Source organism: Perissodus microlepis, chromosome 5, assembly GCF_051167445.1.
Source record: "Perissodus microlepis isolate ML-2025 ecotype Zambia chromosome 5, ASM5116744v1, whole genome shotgun sequence".
Lineage (NCBI taxonomy): Eukaryota > Metazoa > Chordata > Actinopteri > Cichliformes > Cichlidae > Perissodus > Perissodus microlepis.
In genome coordinates this window covers 6,480,852-6,500,766 of record NC_140465.1, presented here as the reverse complement: position 1 = coordinate 6,500,766, position 19,915 = coordinate 6,480,852, and the positions used below count along the sequence as shown (strand labels likewise).

Sequence of the window (19,915 nt, the reverse complement as noted above, 5' to 3'; positions counted from 1 at the left end):
TTCCACCCAAACTTTTGTCCAGCCCTGCTTCAGCCGCATGAACCAAAATAGCAGGAGCACTTGGTCACGCCTTCACCGTCTGAGTGCACAGTGTCCAAATTACAGCTCTAGATGTTAAATTCCTAAAATAAAAAAATAAAAAAACTCAGCAAACTCCATGATTGCCAATCAAAAGTTGAAAAATGCCAAAACATGCTTTTAATAACGATAGTCATTATCATTAAAACTATGATGGCATACAAAAGGAAAAAGTAAATACATGAAAAAGTGAATACATGGTGAATAAATGGCAGAATCCCATGAAGCTGCTTCAGCTAAAGGGCTCTGTGTATGCTGAATCCCCGTCATATTGTCGTGTCTACACTTTAATATTAGATCTTTAAGTTCATTAGCACCTGCTCATTCCTACTGTGAAAGGTCAACATGCCAACTGTGATAAGGGGCTATTGATCATCACAGAACCTAAGAGCTTCATTCGAAACAACAACATTATGCTGTAACAACTTTGCCTCTCTGCAAGCACCGGTTCTACTTTGGCAAACCGTCCTACTGTACATAGTTTATGCACATTTCTACTGTCACACAATAATTCCAGCATAAATTTTAAGTAGGTAGGACGGTTTGCCATTTAACTTTACCTATCAGAGTATGCTTCTGGCTCATATTCATAAAGATAGGACGGTTTGCCACTTAATTTTACCCGTCGAAGTATGCTTGTAGCTGTCTGTGAAGGTTCTCAGTCATCCAGGTCATTGTAGTCAAAGGAGCTTGCAAAGAAAAGCGTCTGGACTTCTTTAAGTTGCTTGAAGACGTTTCACCTCTCATCCAAGAAGCTTCTTCAGTTCTAAGGTCAAATGGTGGGGAGTCCCAGATTTAAACCTAGTGGGAGTATCCCCCCAGACTCAGCAGTCCACCTGCATCTTAAGGATAAAGGACACTCTTTCGAGGATGCCAATGTTCACATTTTGGACAGAGAGGACAGATGGTTTGAAAGAGGAGTGAAAGAAGCCATCTATGTCCACTGTGAGCGACCATCTTTGAACAGAGGCGGTGGTTTACGACACCAACTCTCTGCCATCTATAATCCAGTTTTGAGTTCCCTCCCCAGACGCCTTAACGCCCACTCACATCCTGGGCCATCTGACCTCAGGAATTCGCATGATAAGGTGGGGCCAGGTTTCACAACGAGCTCACCCGAAACCCTGGCTGATTGGGACCCACACCCAGTTTCACACCTTGGCTCAGGCGATTAGAGGATCATCAGGGGGTCCTTTTGTCCCTCTGTGGGGGGATACTCCCACCAGGTTTAAATCTGGGACTCCCCACCATTTGACCTTAGAACTGAAGAAGCTTCTCCGATGAGAGGTGAAACGTCTTCAAGCAACTTAAAGCAGTCCAGACGCTTTTCTTTGCAAGCTCCTTTGACTATGCTTGCAGCTCATATTCACGAAGGTAGGACGGTTTGGCGCTTAATTTCATGTTGTGCTCATACGCAGAAACAACAGGTAGGATGTTGTGATAGGATGGATTTCCAGAAAACCCGGCACAGACAACATGCTAACGCTAAGCTAGCCGAGAACCCAGGGTGACGTTAAAATTGAGTGAATGCCGACCTCAGCCCAGCAGCCAGAACCTGAACGTAAGCAGGTAACAAACTGATGAGCAGTCAGGCTGAGCAGTTTGTGCTCGTTTTCTTTTTGCTTTGTGACGTCAGCTTTTTGTTCTACTAAGAGAGCCGTGGTGTAATACTAACAGAGAGATCATATGTGTGTCCTCATCAGGGTGTGTGGGACTGCAGCCATACTGTTTAATGGTAATTATGAGACAGTGCCTTTCAGGTCATTTTACAGAGTAACATTAAAGTAATGTAACAATTAGTATAACAAATTACTTTCTTTAATTAAGTAACATACTGGATTACTTTTAAGAAAAGATTTCTGTGTAATAATTACTTTTTTGGAGTAATGACGCCAACACTGAAATACCTCCAATATACAGAAACAGAACCCAATGAGAATCGATAAGTGACATTGGTAACGGAATCAGAATAGCTAAATTCTTATCAATTCTTATCAAAGCACTGTTGGTCTGCATTCAAGCCAAAGAACATATATTTCCAGCAGAGGTAGCACAACTTCAGCCTCTCACACTGAAGTGTAGTGGTTGTGAGGCTCTTGGGATGTACTGCTCCTTCTGAAGCAGCTCGTGGTTGAGAGGAGGATGACGGTTGCTCAGCTTTAGATACTGGGATGTTTATTTGCTTCAAGTTGTGGTCAAGTGCAAGAAAAACCTTTGAAGAAACATTTGTTTCTTGTTCAATGGGGCACAGTCTGTCTCACAGACAAGTCAGCAGTCTGTAAGAGAGATGTATAGGGCAAAGATATATCCAAGCTCCCATCACCTTGACCTGGAAGAGATCTTGTAAATGTGTACCAGCATCAGCTTGACAGAAGGATCAGCACCTCCTATATGCTGACTGTACGCATGAATAAGTAATGGGCATAGTACATTTCTTTGTGTCCAAATAGGCATGATCCCACAGGTCAAATCGCCCGGTGTTGCACCATAAAAAGTTTTACAGTCCATCTGTTATTTGTTAAAGAAAAACAAAACCCACAAATGACAAACCGCACACTTTTACAAAGCTTAAATATACTAATATACAGTTAGTAGAATTACCCATAATGGTAATATATCTAGATATTTTAAACCATAAATTCATCAGGAAGATTTTTGATGATGTAAATAATTATACAAGCAATCTACTTCTGCATCCAGCGGAGTCGCCCCCCACAGGCCAATAGAAAGAATGCAGGCACTTCCATATTGGTTTCACTTTTCAGACCAAGCGGCTGCATTAATCTTAAACCTTTATAATATAAAGTATAGACATTGTATTTTGGCACATTGTTAGATTTTTTTTTTTTTTTTTACTGCAAAATCAGTAGAATATTGTGAGGCCATCAATAGAAATGCATTGCATCAATGCAGTGACACCCCCCACCCCACTCCCAAAAATTTGCTGTGTCACTACTAGCGCTCCAGTGGATGGATGGATGGATATTTCCACACGTATGCAATGTGACACTTTTTATGAATTAACTTCATACTAAGAAAAGGAAAGATGTACAGCGTCCTAATTTGTAGTTACAGCTCTTTCCTTTTCAAACAGCACCTGTCCTGCTTGGTTATCTAGTATTGGGATGTATAATATAATGTAAAATCAGCAGCACTTACTGTTCATGTTTACCACACACAACCACAATTTGTGTTGCAGGTATGACATATTTCACTGTCACTGTCTCTATTAGACAGCATAAGATTCAGCAAGACAGCTTAAGCCTTCTTCGATCCCTCTTTGAGTGAGTGTTTAGATTCTTTGCAGAGGTGCTATAAGAACTGTGAACTTCTTGTGCTCAGGTATTTCAGAGATTTTTCCCAAGTGTCTGAAAATACTTCTATAATTAAAATTCAGTTGGAGAAAACACCCTGGATGCATCTGTTATCAGCAACTCCAGGCCCTATTGCTAATCTGCCTCTCCCAAGCAAGATCCTAAAAAACCGTGTGTGCACTCAGTTAAATAAGTACCTACATTCAGACCATCTGTTTGACATTTCCCTGTCTTGTGTTTGGGTCATAAACAGTCTCTCAGTGAATACAGATTCTGACAAGCTCTGGTACTGTTCACTCTCACTGCTGCTTGTGATATTGCTGATTGTCTGATACAGTATCATTTGGTAGTTTGAAAATACGTGTTGGACTGATCGGAGACTTACAATAGCTAAGTCGATAAAGTGGAAGCACTAAAGTGATGCTCCTTTAAACCTGATATCTGTATCTTATCCATAGGTCTGTTCCTTTGTACTATATGTCTGCTGGTACTGCTTAAACATACATATGCACTTTGAATCTACAGCATATGCACTCTGAAATGACATTGTGCGGGATGTTTTACTTCATAATCATGATGTGACTATCTTAATGGCCAGTCAGGGTGGAAGCTACCTTGACAGTTTAAAAGGAAAAAATGAAAAGGTAGGCACTATGCTCAGAGGTCTGTGGTAACTCATGTCTCTTTGGTCCAGGTTCTCTTCTGGGAGGAAGGATTGGAGCAGAGTGAAGCAGACAGAGTGAGGGTTATCAACTGCACAGCTCTGCTCTCCAGCTTGAAGGGCAGCACACTTTATCTGATCTCAGTCAGAGCCCAGAACAGTGCTGGACTTGGACCCTGCAGCCCACCTTTTAATATCACCACCAAGAAACCACGTGAGTCCACACACAAAACTGGGATCTATTTACTTTAACCGCTTTTTTCATGTTGACTCGAGGGTCTTTCTTTTAAAAAAAAAATACGTTTGAGTCTGTTTAATGGAGTTTAGATATGACATACTCGATATGTGCCCAATGATGATAATACTGTCTTACACAGTAACAGCTGAGACTGAGGTAATTACTCACACCAATAATATCACTATTATTATCCTTCTAATAGCAGGAATATTAAAACTGAGATCATGTTAGGATAGTATTTCAGCATGCTGTTAGGGGCCATATTGAAATAAATATGTTTAAATATAAGCAAGTACTGTATTTATACTTAAACTTCATGCTTTTTACCTGTTCCATGAAACAAAAAAATTATTCTGATGAGTGCATCAGATTGATGTCAAATCACAATGTTTACAATCATTAATTATAATATTTACCATCAGAGTTTGCAATAATATATGGAAAAAATCCTAATAATCATTAAATACACAGTCAGATTTGTGAATATAAATTTAAGGGTTTGTGGTTCATCATAGAAATTGAGGAAAACATATTTAGCAGTTCATTACAATCATTTGCTTCAAGATTCATTAACACAGCGCTTTTCTTGTTGATTTCAAATACATCCTCCATATTCATTGATTTGCATGTATTGTTTTTTCCTATAATTGTATTCTTATACATTTCCATTTATTTAAATCGGGTGATTCGTTTTCGCACACACTTTTGTTATCTTTTTGAATACTTTTTAAGATTCATAAAATATATTATCAACTTCATTGAGACCAGCTGGAGATCTTCCCAATATTATATTATGTCTAATATATTATATCTGCTTTTTACCATAAGGGGCTTTTGAATACCTCTTTTATAAACCTAAACCCTACAATCAAAATGTATTTAACCTCCTAAGACCCGAACTCTTCCACAGCATGCATTTTTAATTTCTCTTTGATATTTTGGCTAATTGGGGCCCGATGAATGTAAAAACAAAGAATTACCAGATTTTTTTTTTTTACCTTATTTTTGTTTTTTAAGAAAAATAAGAGCCACATATGAGGATATTCGTTTAAAATTTTGATAGAACAGTAGCAGTATAATGTCCTCATAAGTGGATATCAGGCCCTTGTAGAGCAAAATTGAGTATTTTTGTCTAAATAACCAAAAATGTGATGTCCACATATGTGGACGCCAGGTCCTAGGATGCATTCGTTTCAAGAATTTAAACTTTTATTATGATTTAAAGTAAATTCCAATTAATTTGGGGGTCAAGAAGTATATCATATAGTTATTTATCCTAAATATTTAATTTCTGCAGAATATTACTAAAGCTAGTGATTTATTTTCATATAATATTGATTTTAAGTGGTACTTGTTTACTCACTCATACCCATCCAGTCATATTCTCCCAAATAGTTGTGCAGCAAATCCATCTTTTCAGGAAGAAAGCCGTCTATACTGTCACATTTCTATTGTAACACCCCTACAGTTAATTACCAGACTACTGAAGCCTCCAGCTATTCCAGCTGTTTCTCACCTCAGGGTAACATTCACACATACACCTACATCACAGCTGCCTCTCTTACACTCTTTGATTTTCTTTTTCACAAACACCAATTTACAAGTTACTTTTTTTCTGATTATAAAGTCAAAAGTTTTGTACCTTTGTCTATTAAACTAAGCTAAAAACCTAAATGAAAGAATTAAGAATTTTGCTAAACTCGTTTCCTGTGTGATAGCTGTGTGAAAACAAAAGAGAGCTGTTAATAAATTAGAAATCACTACAGGCTGTAAGATTGGGCCGATTCTTTCAATAATGCAATATCAATGTGTCCACAAGACCTCCTGTTAGTGTAGTTCATTAAAAGATAACCTGATGAGCAGGCCCCTATTCGGTGCAGGTTTCTATTCAAACATGTCTTTGAAGACAATAAAAGGCTCAGCTTCAAAGTATCTTCGGGTTCGAGCTTCTTAATTTCAAAAGCCCGTCCTTTCTTATTATCCCTTAAATATAGACAAACATGAAATGTGTTTATCAGTCGTAAAAACTTCATTTGATTATGGAACAACTGAAGCTTTAATCTATTACATCCTCCACACTTTATAATACACTTTTGTACCACAGGGAAATTGTACATTTTCTCCATGACTGCTTTTATTAAAAGCACACTCAGAATGGATCTTTCAGCTCCTTTACAGTCACACCTGTTTTAACTTCAAACATGTAACAGTTTGGACACATTGGGCTCTTGACTATCAGCATCTCTTCTATGTTCTTATACTGACTTTTCAGGGATTTGTAAGGCTGTTATCTCATGGCGTATATCAAGGGTGACGCAGGTGGCATCTGACAGAATGGCATCATGTGATGCCCCAGAATGAGACCATGTTGGTAAGAATAGTGTGGTGGACATACTGATTAAACAAGTGTGTGCAGACGGAAAAGGTGAAAAGCTAACTCTTTGCTAAAATAGCCTTGGTCAGAGGTGAGAAGTAACAAAGTAAGGTTACTGACAACTTTTTACTTTATCTTTGAACATATTTACACAAACATCTGTACTTTCTACTGCTTACATTTTCTAAAGAGCCTCCTTACTTTAGCTTTAACGCATTTAAATAAGGTTCTTATTTCCCAGCTTTGTGCGCCTTCAAACATCGAATCAATTTGAGCCTAAATAAAGAGAACAATGATACAAAAGATAATCCTGAGGGGAACAATGTTTTTTAATGTGGCAGGTAATTTCAAATGCAACGTTCCTATCAGCTCAACAAATAACAGCAAACACACAAACTGGTTGTATGCAGTCTGCCGCACAGTTTCTGCTAGCTAAAGGTACAGCAGCTATATTTCACAGGGAGAGAAAAGACTGTGCGGTGACTTTACTGAGAGATGAGGAAAGAAAGGAAGAAGAGAGGTTAGATTTAAAGGTAAGGACTACTCAGAGGCATTTGATAAACTGCAGATTTAAAGCTTACATTTAATGTCCTTGTTTATTACATCAGATATTGGATCTGTATGATGTGAAGTTTTTTTTATTTATTTTGTTGTGAAACAGGTTCGCTTTCTGTACCGTGGTGAATGTATAATAAAGCTGTGGTGTTCATGGTCACTGTTAGGTTGCATAAAGTGTAGATGAATCAGAATTTAATCTGATAATGCCTATAATACTGCAGTGTATTCCACCTTTACACAAACTTTCCACTGTCTAGTATAAAAACATTATATGCAGTATACTGTCAGTGTAGAGAACTGAAATCAGCCAAGATAGCTGTGAAATACTGAGCTACATCCTGTTCAATTCAGCTGTGCAAATCCACAAAGACCAGTAAACCTCAGAGCAGCAGTAGCAGGTCAGCTGATCACAGCTGGTATACAAAGAAAATCTACTGGAGCTCTCAATAGAAACTAGTTCTTCTTCTTTTCCCCATGCTGAGCCACTGCAACTGATATTAGAGTTCCTCTACCTGCCAAATCCCACTTTAACCTCTGACTACATCAATGTTTCTGTTTAGGTGTGAAGGCAACTCACCACTTCAACTTAGATTTATTTCACTCTGCTTAGGTGACAGTCAAAATACAGCAGCCACAGGTTTAGGGTTAAACACAACAAATATGATATATGACATGTAAATTGTTTAAATGAGGTGAGCAAAATATAAAAAAAATAATAAAATGAAACCAAAATAAACCCAATAAAATAAAATAACTGTAAATCTAAGTAACAATAGTAACTATTAACATAATAGATAGGAAAAATAAATATTTCAAAACTCACAATGCAAAACCGAACATAGGAAACAAATGAAATTGTACTTTGCACTCTGCACCATTTCTGCCTTCATAAATCAGTAATTATCACTAATTATGATCCACCTACATTGCATATAAGATTCTGAAAAGAGCCAATCTGCATAATCAGTATCCTTATACAGTTTGCCATCTATATTAGGACACAGGACTGCACATGAGACTGCAAATGATTTCCTACACCGTGTTTATTTCTAATCAAGTAGTTTGATTTCCTGTGGATAGTCAAAAGTCATGCACCTTCATTTTTCTCCGGTGTGCTCTTTAAGGTTGACGACTATATGATGTAAAATTCATAATGGGCTACGTGCAGACTAGCTTAGAGAATACGATCACTGACACGCATTCATCTGTAAATCTTCTGTCTGTGTAATTACATGTCTTGCAGCACCAAGTCACCCTCCAGGGAGTATTGAATGGAAACTGACCAACTCTAAGATCTTTCTAAATTGGGAACATGTCAAAGCGATGGAGAATGAGTCCGAGGTGACAGGATACAAGGTGAGTTTGTCAGAATAACAGCAGAAAGTCCAGAACTGGGGAAACAAATAGAGCCTCAGCAGCTGTCATCTCAATAAATGGCTTTCTCATTGCAGCGGAAAGATAGACCTCAGCACTCCAGTGTTACATTATGGATTGGCCCTGTCTGGCCTTTCAAAATTAAAAGATCTGTTCCAGGTGATAAAATGAAAGGCGTCATGCCGCAAAAGGAATGAAGTTTTTCCAAGCAGTAAAACGATGAATCATATTTGATCCACTTTGCATACTTTGTGTGGAAAAGCACACTGTTTGTGATTTATATATATATACATACAAGACACACACACAGGTAGTCCAACTCCTCTACCTCTAGGATGGTACATCATTATGTGCTATTGCTAGTTCTCTTGGCACAGTCTCAAGGAGACAGGTAGTTAGAGCAGGGCCATAGAAGGTCCTTAACCCATCACTATCATTGGTATCTCCTTTTACAAGGGTGGCCTACACAATGACCTCCAAACAATCAGAGACCTTATGAAAGTGGGTTGAGGGCCTGATATCCTCCAGTGGGTCCTGTGCTTACCGTCCTTCCCTCTCAGACCTATGCAGCCTTATTGTTGCAAAACGTATTGAGGGCATTGGTTACAGAAGAACTCTAAGCTACTGCAGGTTGCAGTGAGCACTGTCGGGGTATTAATGTGGAAGCAGAAAGAACATCATTTCACCATATAGCAGTCATGACCAGATGCTGCTCGCATGATTTCAGACAGAGGAGTTTGCATGTGTGGATTGAATGGGTTATCATCGTCATCTAATGAGCTTGTCATGTCAGTAGCACCTTTAGAAACATTTTTACTTAGAAAACTGGTGACTTGTTCAATACTTATTTTACCTGATGCACATACATCGTACATAGTCTTTAGCCGGCTCTTTTGCAGACACGACTCGAGTAAAGATTTCACAAAGACAATACTGTCAATATTCCTTGCATATTTTTCTTTTTTTAACTAAATTTGCAGTTTGGCTCTCTGCACTGTGTTTCTTTCGGAGGACTAAATAAAACGTTCTGCTGCGTTTTAATGATGGTGAAGCTACACAAGTAAATATGCAAAAATGATGTCTGAGGTTCTGTTCTCAAGTCCCTGAGTCATCGAGCCAAATCATCCCTGTCATGCCGTGTGGCATTTTGAATTCATTACCTCCTAGAGATAGGATTGTATAACCAAGATGAAGCAACAGTATCATGCGCCGCTCTTGGATTTGCAATGTGTGTTTTTACACACTAGTTTGATACGTTGAATGAAGTTACAAATTTTTCTGTTGAGGAGTAAAAAAAGTTTAATATCTCACTGTTATGACTAAAGAATTGCATTTTGTCCTCCAGGTTGTGTATCGCCAGAACTGGCATGACAGGACCACTGTACTGGAAACCAATAAGACCAGCTTGGAACTGAAAATCCCCTCTGGAGAGGACTACCTCATTGAGATCAAAGCTCTGACCGAAGGGGGCGATGGCACCAGCAGCGGTCCCATCCGCATACCAAAGATGTCCAGTAAGTTCCATACACTCCACAGCATGCAAATGATTGGAGCAGAGAATTAGGCAGAGAAGCAGTGGGATGGGTGCACCGTGTGTAACTAATCCCCTGTGTGACTGATGTTGTTTATCAGCTTTACTGTAGCTTGAACAAGGCTTTCAGAATACACATATAAATTGTAATTAGACTGTGCCATGCAACCAAGAGGAAGAGACACAAAATGTACACAGATATCTCACCCAAGAACGTTGGGCTTTTTAGCTCTTGGGGCTTTTTTTGTTTTGTTTTTTCAGAGCTACTTACCGTAGCTCAACATTTTGGCAAATATACTGACAATGATGAGTAGTTGATGGTGTGATAGATCTCCATTGATAGGGTAAACAGCACTTTATTTGTGATATTAAACATCTCATTTGGTCTAAAAACTGTTGGCAGCTGTGGTGTGATCACATTGTTAAACAATTCAACTTTATCTGCCAGTTTCTGGAGCGCTGGAGCTGATGTACAATCACACTGTATTATGTAGTCTCAATGAAAATATCAACTAGTAGACTCTGGCACGATTAAGACCCCAGAATGTAATCAGGTAAAGCTGACGTACTGCTTTGATTTCCTGCTTCAGACAAAATAAAGAGTTTAAAAGGCTGAAGCTTAGATCTGTTTAATGGTCAAAATAAATGTGTTAGTGATTATAATCATGTAATCTGTTTTGTTCTAACTAATTTTGCAATTTGGAATATTACCTGCAATTAGCAAAGACATGTAGATCAAACATATCCTCTTTCAGTTTCACATTTCTGTCTTTAGAGTGAGTGGAAACATAAATGTAAGACAAACTGTAGAAAGAGCTATAAAAGCCATCTTTTAAAACACAGCTGTCTCTCAATCAATGCCAACAAGAGAAAATATGAAGCATGTTTTCATCTTTTTCAGATGAATCATGAAAACATAAAGCACAGTCTCTGTTTAGGTGTAGCTGATGGGTGTAGCTGATCACTGGGCTAAGCATTGGCGTTACCTGGGAAACAGACGAGGAGAAATGTAAACAAGCTGACTTTGCCAGAAATAATTATGACTTTATTTAACCTTTTATTTATTATATAGTTCAGCAAATGCACACACACACACACACATATATATGTTGACCTTTTTACATTTGTAGATGTCTGATTCAACTAAATGGGTGTTCTTTAAATAAAAATCAAATGTTTTCCATGTAAATCTAAAGAGATGGGTTAAGGGGAAAAAAAACTAAATGTGTTATCAGAGTAGGTAAGCTAGGCAGGTAAAATTAAAATCTGAAATTAAACATCTTGCCTGTCGGGAGTATCTGCAGCTTCTGATCTTCAGTTGTCAGTCACTCTGACTCGTGTCTCTGCTTCTTTCTGTGTAAATCATCAGCAGGAAACCTAATTAAACAACTATTCTGTTATGACAATTTCTCAACTAAAGCAGATTTTGTCTTTGTCCATTTTCCTAAAAACAAAGTGACTCAAAATAAAATTCAAGGTTACAATATAGCTCAAAAAACACCCATTGGCATATTTAACATTATATGGATAAGGTTTCATGGAATTTAATACGATAAGTGCAAAAACTCTAAATGAAGAGTACAGTTTAAAAGAGGTACAGCAGTGCATAAGTGCAAAGGAAGCTACGAGATAGCCTGTGCCAGGAAAGCTATAGCCATTTAAATTCTAAAGTGAAGAGGTGCTTCATTCATTTTTTTCCCCAGAGAAGCTGGAGAAACACAATATCAGAGTGTTATCTGTGCAGCGTCTACAGAGCTGCAGTCAAACGTTATTTAGCTTAGATCAGCACAGTGAATACGAGAAATAAAAACAGGTAGCCTTACTGTACAAAGATCAAAAATACAACCAGTCCCTCTAAAGGTAATGATACACATATTTCATCTTACTCTCAAAAATAAAGCAAATGATTATCGTTACTTTAAAACAGTTAACAAATTATTTTTTTGGCTGAGAAAGATCCTCTTAAGTTATCCTCTTGAGAGGTTGAAAAGAAGGCAACTGAACTTCCTGGTTCATTCCAAGGAGAAAACACCAAACACTGGTTGAACAACACAGCATATGCAGTGAGGAGTGCTCAGACGTCGGAGAAACCAAACAGCCACTCCACAAACACTTGGTACAGCATAGGAGAGCCACCTGAGCAGCACAAGATCCAGCCGTACACCTGCATTTAAAGGAGAACGAATACTCTTTTGAGGATGCCAGTGTTCACATTGGTGTGGATGTGAACACTAGCAAAGAAGACAGATGGTTTGAGAGAAGGAAAGCAGGTCATCTATGCCCACTATGAATGTCCACTGTTGAACAGAGGTGTTGGTTTATGACACTGATCAGCCACCTATCTTGAGATCCCTTCACAGGTGTTTCAACCTCCATTCATACTTTGCTTCTGGTAACCTCAATAACTCATATAATGATGGGGTGGGGCAAAGTCTCGCTAAGGTTTCACCTGTCGGCCCCAGTGACAGGAATGATCCGTGGCTTTTTTTTTCTTGGCTCATTTAATGACTCATATGATCAATAGTGGGTTAACAACCCTCAGGACCACTTCAAGGGGGACAGCCCCAGTAGGGGTTTATTACCTTGGACTCTCCACCAGTAGTTCTATAACTCAGAAAGCCTCTTGGATGAGGAGCAAAATCTCTTCAAAAACCTAAAGAAGTCCAGTTGCCTTGTTTCTTAAGTTCACAAGACTATCATGAGCTGGGTGATGGAGAACCAAAAAAAAAGCCTCTGAATATATAAGGAGAAATGCCATTCACAATCACTTTTAAGTGCTTTTAAGAATGCCTCTCTGTTATATTCTGGACTTCAGCAAATTTTCACCACTCAGATTTCTACATGCATGCACTTTACAACTGCTTTGATGTTTTGCAAAACTTTTGCACCAGTTAGACTTTCCAGTATTCTCAGTTTATCTTAACTTCACTCTCTGCAAATACCTCTCAAAGCTATGTATAGAAACTATAATTTATTGATCAGTTTCTGATGTACAAACTGCAAAAAAAAAAAAACAATGCAGTATTTTGCCCCAAATCCTTATCTAGCGAACCTCTCAGCTGTGAAAGGAAAACCTGTGCTAAGTGCAGCCACACACACCTATGGGTGCAACCTGGCCAGTCAACCAGTGAAATTTGCCCCCGTAGTGATGCTGGCGACTGCGGACTGTGATCGATCAGCAGTTCCATGTAAACGTAGCAGAGCTTTTATAATAAGCTTAATCATTTAGAAATGTGCAACACACAACTGTCTATTTTCATTGTTACTAAACCTCAGTCATTCAAAGAACAGACACAGTTTGACATCTTTAAGTCGAAAGATTAAGAGAGATAAACAACATCAGCTTTTTGCATGTTAATATAGAAGTTCTGAAATTTTAGGAAACAAAAAACGGCACTTTGACTGATCAGGACACGCTAGAAACACTGTGAACCAAACAACGAATGTGTTAAGAAGCTAAACATACATCATAATGTAAACACTTCTCCTCTATTCAGTGCTGTAATTTTTCCATATCTAAACTCCAAAACTCAAAAAAGACACAGAAGTTATGTCTTGAATCTCTTTGCTAACATTATACTTTGTGTTCTTTTCTTTATAGGTCTCAACTCAAAAGGATTTGTGTTTCCAGTTTCAATTCATTTTCCCTCCCTCGTGATATTTTCTATGTTCATTTTGTAGCTTCTAATGCCTTTATAATCAGCTCTAGACAAAAGAATGAAAACAGTGTAAGATTGTCTTTTATCTTATTCCATCAGATTTATGGAATAAGCAGCGGAAGTAGAAATTTTCCAAAGCTGAATGATGAAACCATTCTGACAGGTTGTCAAATGCCCCACAGAATCCGTGGCCGGACCGCTACTCACAGGCAACAGCACAATTACAAAACATTTTCATCTGGCAATTTTCAGGACCACTGCAACCCTCCAGGATGCATGCATTTGATAAACATGGGAAGATGAGTTTCTTATCGTGCACTGAGAATTGAACAGGGCAGGTCCGTGTCCCAGTTTCCCCATTCGACTCTACATTTCCACTTTTTTTTGCCCTAGCTTCTAAGAACAGATAAAACAGTCATTCACTTTCCTTTATTTACTTTGTTAAGTGTTGTTTTTAAGCATGCACAAATATAGTAGTGCTATAGGTTCATCCAAAAAGTCAGCTACAGGTACACGGTGTCGGTGTCCACATCAGTAAGTCAAAGTAACAAGCAACAATAATACAAGTCATTGGTATGTGTGTTTCATTGATCAGCATTTTCAGTATATCTCCAAATAAAAATGCCTATGCATTTAAATACCTGATGGTAAGGACATTTAAAGAAAGTACATCAAAATTAACACTAATATTAACCTTTTTTTTAATATACTATTCTATACTGTTATCTATTCTTTCAGATTCTTCAGTTAGAATTTCTCCTGCTTGTTTGCTTTAATGGTGCAGGTGTCTCCTCTTTCTGCATGAACCACCCCAAGGTAAACATGTGCACAGCAAACAGCAAACAAGATCTTTTGATTTAGATTCTGATTTACTGATATTGAATTTGACAGTTATTTGGCATGTGCATTTATTTTGTGGGATGGGCAAAAATGTTTCTACACACATAAGTGAATGATGCCCAGCGTCCTTTTTTTCCCCACTCAGCTGCTGAGTGCATTACCCACAATGCACTTTGAACACCAAACATTCTCTGAGTGATTCTTGTGGGTTATGCTGTTGTAGCCTTGAGTTGCTAGGCGCACGCAGACGAGAGGCAGGCTCCAGAGATCGAGTAGACTCAATTCTTTCTAGCTTGATACCCAGCTTCACTTGAAACTGTTTATAAGATTTAGTACAGCTCGCTCTGGAGCCACAAAAGGCTTTGTGCACCTGTTTTCACATATGTAAAAAAAACAACAACAACATATATATATATATATATATATATATATATATATATATATATATGTGTGTGTGTATATATATATATTCTTGAAATCTACCAGTTTGGATTCTCTAATAAAAGTCATAAAAATCTAGCAGTTTTTTTCTTTTTGTTTTTATTCCCCTGCTTTGGGAAATTAAGCACTACACCTGGGCACGTTTGATAAATGTAACAGCTCACTTTTATAACAACTGCATTTCATCCACTGGCTGTGTTCTAGTTCAAGTTAGGCTTGCTATTGTGCAACAGCGCCTCAGCGGCATTGTTTGCTTACACACCTGAGTGGAACAGAGTCATTGTTACTGTTAATAATTACCAGCTGGGCCTTTTCCCACTATGACAAATGAAAGTGTCCACTGTGAGAAACGCTGCTCTGTAAGCAGAAGCTCTGCCTGACTGTTAGACACACACACAGACATAATTACATTACACCAGATAATGGCTAATGTGACCCAAAAAGGGGGTATTTAGCAGAAAAGAGAGGCCAGTTATTTGCTCATCTGTACAGCAGTTGGACTGTTGAAGATAATTCCTGTTGCACTCTGTACCGGTCATTGCTTTTAATCGTGTTGGTTTTTTGGGGGGGGTTGTAACTGTACAGATTCTTCAGTTAAACATGTGTCATACTGCTGCCTCCCCGGTCCATGTTTCAGCTTGAACTGACCATAAATGTTTCCTGTGTTGATGTTAAGCGACAAAATGCACATGATTCTTTTTAAATATATGTAAAGAAATACTTGGATTTGCTGCTTAAAGAGGTTGTGTAGTGGAAAAAAAGTTAACCAGTTAACCTGGTGTGTAGGTTGTAAGATCTGCTTTGCCTTATTAAATTAATGCTCTTTAAACTTATTGTGAACCCGTCTAAAACACGTTGATTGTAATTATTTTGTAAAAGGGCAGACATATTGAAGATACAATGTAGAATGTCATTTATTAGATTTGTAAAGTTTTATTTGTGTCAAACGCATTTCATGAAATGTATTTTGCACTTGATGTGATTGTATGTAGAGTTTATTAAAAAGGAAGAGCGGTCACATAAACATCTGTTATACATCCCAAATTGAAATTATAAACACTGAAAAAAAGAACATTTGACATAATTGCATTACATCAGGACTAGAGCTTTTTTAAATACAGATAAAAAAAATAATTAAAAAAAAAAAGGATTCTATTGAATACCTGGGAGAAATATTTCCATTTTGATCATACTAAATAGCTGAAAATAGTAGAAAATTGAGTTTGTTTGTCATGTTTTAAGTTTCACTTTTATTTACTATTATGTATTTTAATGTCTTTCATAGACTCCTAAATTATGTATGATATATGGCTAGCTTGTGTATGGTGTGCTGTAAAGTTTAGGTAAGAGTGTAAAATGGTGCGTCTCCCATGTTTTTTTGTGAACACTATTCTTTTTATTTAGGATTATTCACTATATAACATCACATTTTGTTCTCTATGTATTCACTATTTTTCTGGATATAATTTTAAATAAGTGCATCTTACATGAGACTCCCTTTATTTATTCTCACTATTGTGGCTGGAATATCCCATTATGATGTCCCAAATTGATATTTAAGAAACAAAATCCCTGCTCTTAAATTTATGATCATACTTTGTCTTTAACCGAATCTACGATTTCTTCATTCAGCAATGTAATACCATTGTATTAATATATTATTATCTCTGTGAGATGACAAAAAGGCTCAATAAAAGTTTCACATTGAAACCCTTTAATCATCTGAAGTGTTTTCTCTCTTGTTTGAGTCATACACCTTACTAAGTGACTTTATTCTTTACAAAACTGGTCTCAGGAGATTCTGGCTGTACTACAGAGAGTAAAGTGGAGAATCACAGCAATTAAGTAAGTTTAGTGCAAGCTGCTTATGCTGTAGGGCTGCAGAGAAATAAAGGTAAAGAGATGTAGCTAGAGTGTTCCCTTGGGACCAAGGAAAAATTACCTAAAGACTCTCGAGAGATTTTCATGCTATACCTCCATCAGATGACTAGAACTTTCTTTCCACTGCACAGTGGGATGAAAGGTTTATGAAACAGGCACAAAAAAATTATATGAGGTTTGATGTTTTTTTTGCTTGTTGTCTTCTCTTTTGCAGATTCCTTTTGGTTCATTAATGGCTCAGTCACTCTAGAGTAAAACACCAATGATGGGCCTCCTTGAGAGTAGGAAAAACTGATGATTGCGTTCAACTTTTTTTGCATTCTGCAACAGATTGGAAGTAGTTTCAGTGGCCATCTTCTCCAAGGCAATTGCAGGTCACCTGATGAGAGGCAACCTGTCTGCAAACAATGGCTCAGTCAGATTGGCAAAGGTCTGCAGATAGCTGTTATCTGACTTGTAAGTGCAGAGAGTTGGCGAACATGCTGCAATCTTGCAGTCAAAAATTACTTGACTGAACTGGTAGTTTGATTATATTTTTATATCAAAGCAAGGTTACAAAGAATCTATGTCATTCTGCAGTTACATTGTCAATACAGTTACAGTTACAAGTAGTTGCTGCAGTAACTACTTTACTATTTGTGAAAGAATTTTTGATTTTTGTCTTTCAAACCTATGAGACTCTGGCTGGATTGTGAACGTAAATAGTTCATGTGAATTTATGTAGATTGCAATAGATTTGCAACAGACAGCAAAAGATCTGTGGTTTTCACAGATTTGTGAAATCTGTGAAAACCTTCGCCATAAAAATCTTTAAAGAAATCAAACCTCTTATTTAAAGGTAGTAAATAAGAATAATAGTAAGGTTAACTTTAGGGATAGATTGAGGTGCTCACTCATTTTTCAGATGCTCGAAATAGAGTCACTGTACCTCCACGTCAACAAGAGTAATCCGTGATAGTTTGGATACCTGACCGTGACACCACCTAGATGAGCTATTTCAGGCATGTCTAACTGACCCCGGGGCAGACCCAGGCACGATCATGTCTTCGGAACCACTCACCTCAAGAAGACCTGGAGGAAGTGGCAAGGATGTATGGATGTCCTAGACTGTTAAACTGTCATCCAGACCCAGACAACAAAATGAATCGGTGGAATTAATTAATTAATGTATTTATTTATTTATTTTGCTTAAGCATCACCAAAAACTTATCTCAGAGCCCTTCACACTGGTACATGGTGGTAGAAAGATGTCCCTTTTAACAAATAAACCACCAGCAGAACCAGGGAGTGCGGCCATCTGCCTCGAAATATTTGGGTAAAGAGAATGCAGAAAGAGAAAATGGCAAAAAGAAACAACACAACACTTGGTCCTTATTATTGGACAATGCAGTCTGCTGTACATCTTGAAGCTAATAAAACCTCATATTAGTCAGTTATCACAGATATCCAATTAAAAAGACAAGCTTGTATTGCATTACTTGCATTACTATATGCTGCAGTTCTTTATTTTCTTAGTGGCGATGTTTGCTATTGAGTTATAAAATCTTTTTTTTCTACAGAAGAATAACAGAAGTATAATGGTGCTGTGGTGTCTGATTTAGTGACATATAATTTGTGTATAATAATTTTGAATGAACACCTTGTTACACAATAATAAATGTCCTCCTGAGCAGCCTGTCCAACAACAGTTGTTAAATTGTTATAAACGTATAACAGTGCCGTCACTGTTTAGAAACTGTATATTGCATCGTGTGGCTGGTCAAATAGTTGTTAAACTGCGTATTCTGGTTATAACAACAGATGTTAAACTACAGTTTTACACTTTACAAATTGTAATAACGTTATGTGGAATAATCGGTTTTACCAGTGATGTAGTATCAAAAATCTCAAGAAAAATGCAACAATACTGTCTGGAAAGACAATAGATGTGCAGATGGGTCTATTCTGCAGAGACATCCAGGTCTATCGTGTGCTCAGTAAGCCAGGATGTCAATATTACTCCAATAATACTTACAAGCACAAAGTGATCTGAAAGAGGCCAAGTGGGAAATCAGATTTTTGACCTGGTCAAACTGCAAGACAACCAAGCAATTTTTCAGCCAGTCCAGAAGTCCATCCAGATGTCCAGTTGCCAGATCAGTGATCATTTAATGAGGCGGTTAAACAGTTGTGTCATGCAGAAATGCAGCCAACTGTAAAATTACCCAGAGCAGTTATTTCAGGGTTAAATCAAAGAAAAACCAAACAATGTCTAACCAGAATAAACATGCCCTACAGGTAACTATGATACAGGAGCTGGAACACTGTAGTCTATATAAAATACCCTCTCCAGTCGCTATTTTGTTCTATTAAAACCAGCCCATCAAAGAAAACAGCATGTTACCAAACAAAGAGCACTTATTTCAAAGTACTGCATGTCTCAGTTTTGACTGGTGTTCAGAGAGGCAGACTTTTCAGTTAAAGTTATGTGTTTACACTCATAAACCTGATATCAGCCATACAGATACCAGTTGAACCAATTAAATGTATGATGGATTCTGCAGGTTATCCCTTAATCATTAGTCTCGGGAGATAAAATCAGCACTGATATGACTTTCCTCAAAGCTTTCTGATCTTGGCTCATAATCTCTGTGCTGCTGTGACATTGATTTAGTGTAAATATGTTTACTGACAGGGGCTGCATTTTAAAGGCCTAAAAGAGAAGCTTTTCATTTGGAAATTCAGAGGAGGAAACTAAAATTTATGCTCCAAATTGACTGAGGAGTAAGACAAAAATGAGATAAACTGAGCGGGTGCACATTTAACTACCTTTTTTGACACATAATTAAAAATTAAGGTATGATAAGCCATGCACGTTGACAGTTTCAGCGACTCCACAGACTATTTCAAAACTGTTTCTACTTTGCAAAACTGCTGCACAATCTCCTTTGACTTTAAGCCGCCTGTTCTGCTGGTGCGAAATTCTG

General features: G+C 37.7%; 1 protein-coding gene across 2 annotated transcripts in view; it reads left to right on the top strand.

Moving 5' to 3' along the window:
• The window catches only part of cntn6 (contactin 6), a 130,072-nt gene extending 113,277 nt beyond the window's left edge, over positions 1-16,795 (top strand). For both annotated transcript variants that reach the window (XM_084927528.1, XM_084927529.1), the window contains exons 21-24: positions 4,087-4,267; positions 8,467-8,579; positions 9,943-10,111; positions 13,730-16,795. In XM_084927528.1, coding sequence (XP_084783654.1) covers positions 4,087-4,267; positions 8,467-8,579; positions 9,943-10,111; positions 13,730-13,809 — 543 coding nt within the window. In that variant the 3' untranslated portion in view covers positions 13,810-16,795. The remainder of the gene's footprint in view (positions 1-4,086; positions 4,268-8,466; positions 8,580-9,942; positions 10,112-13,729) is intronic.
• The last annotated feature ends 3,120 nt before the right edge of the window (positions 16,796-19,915 follow it).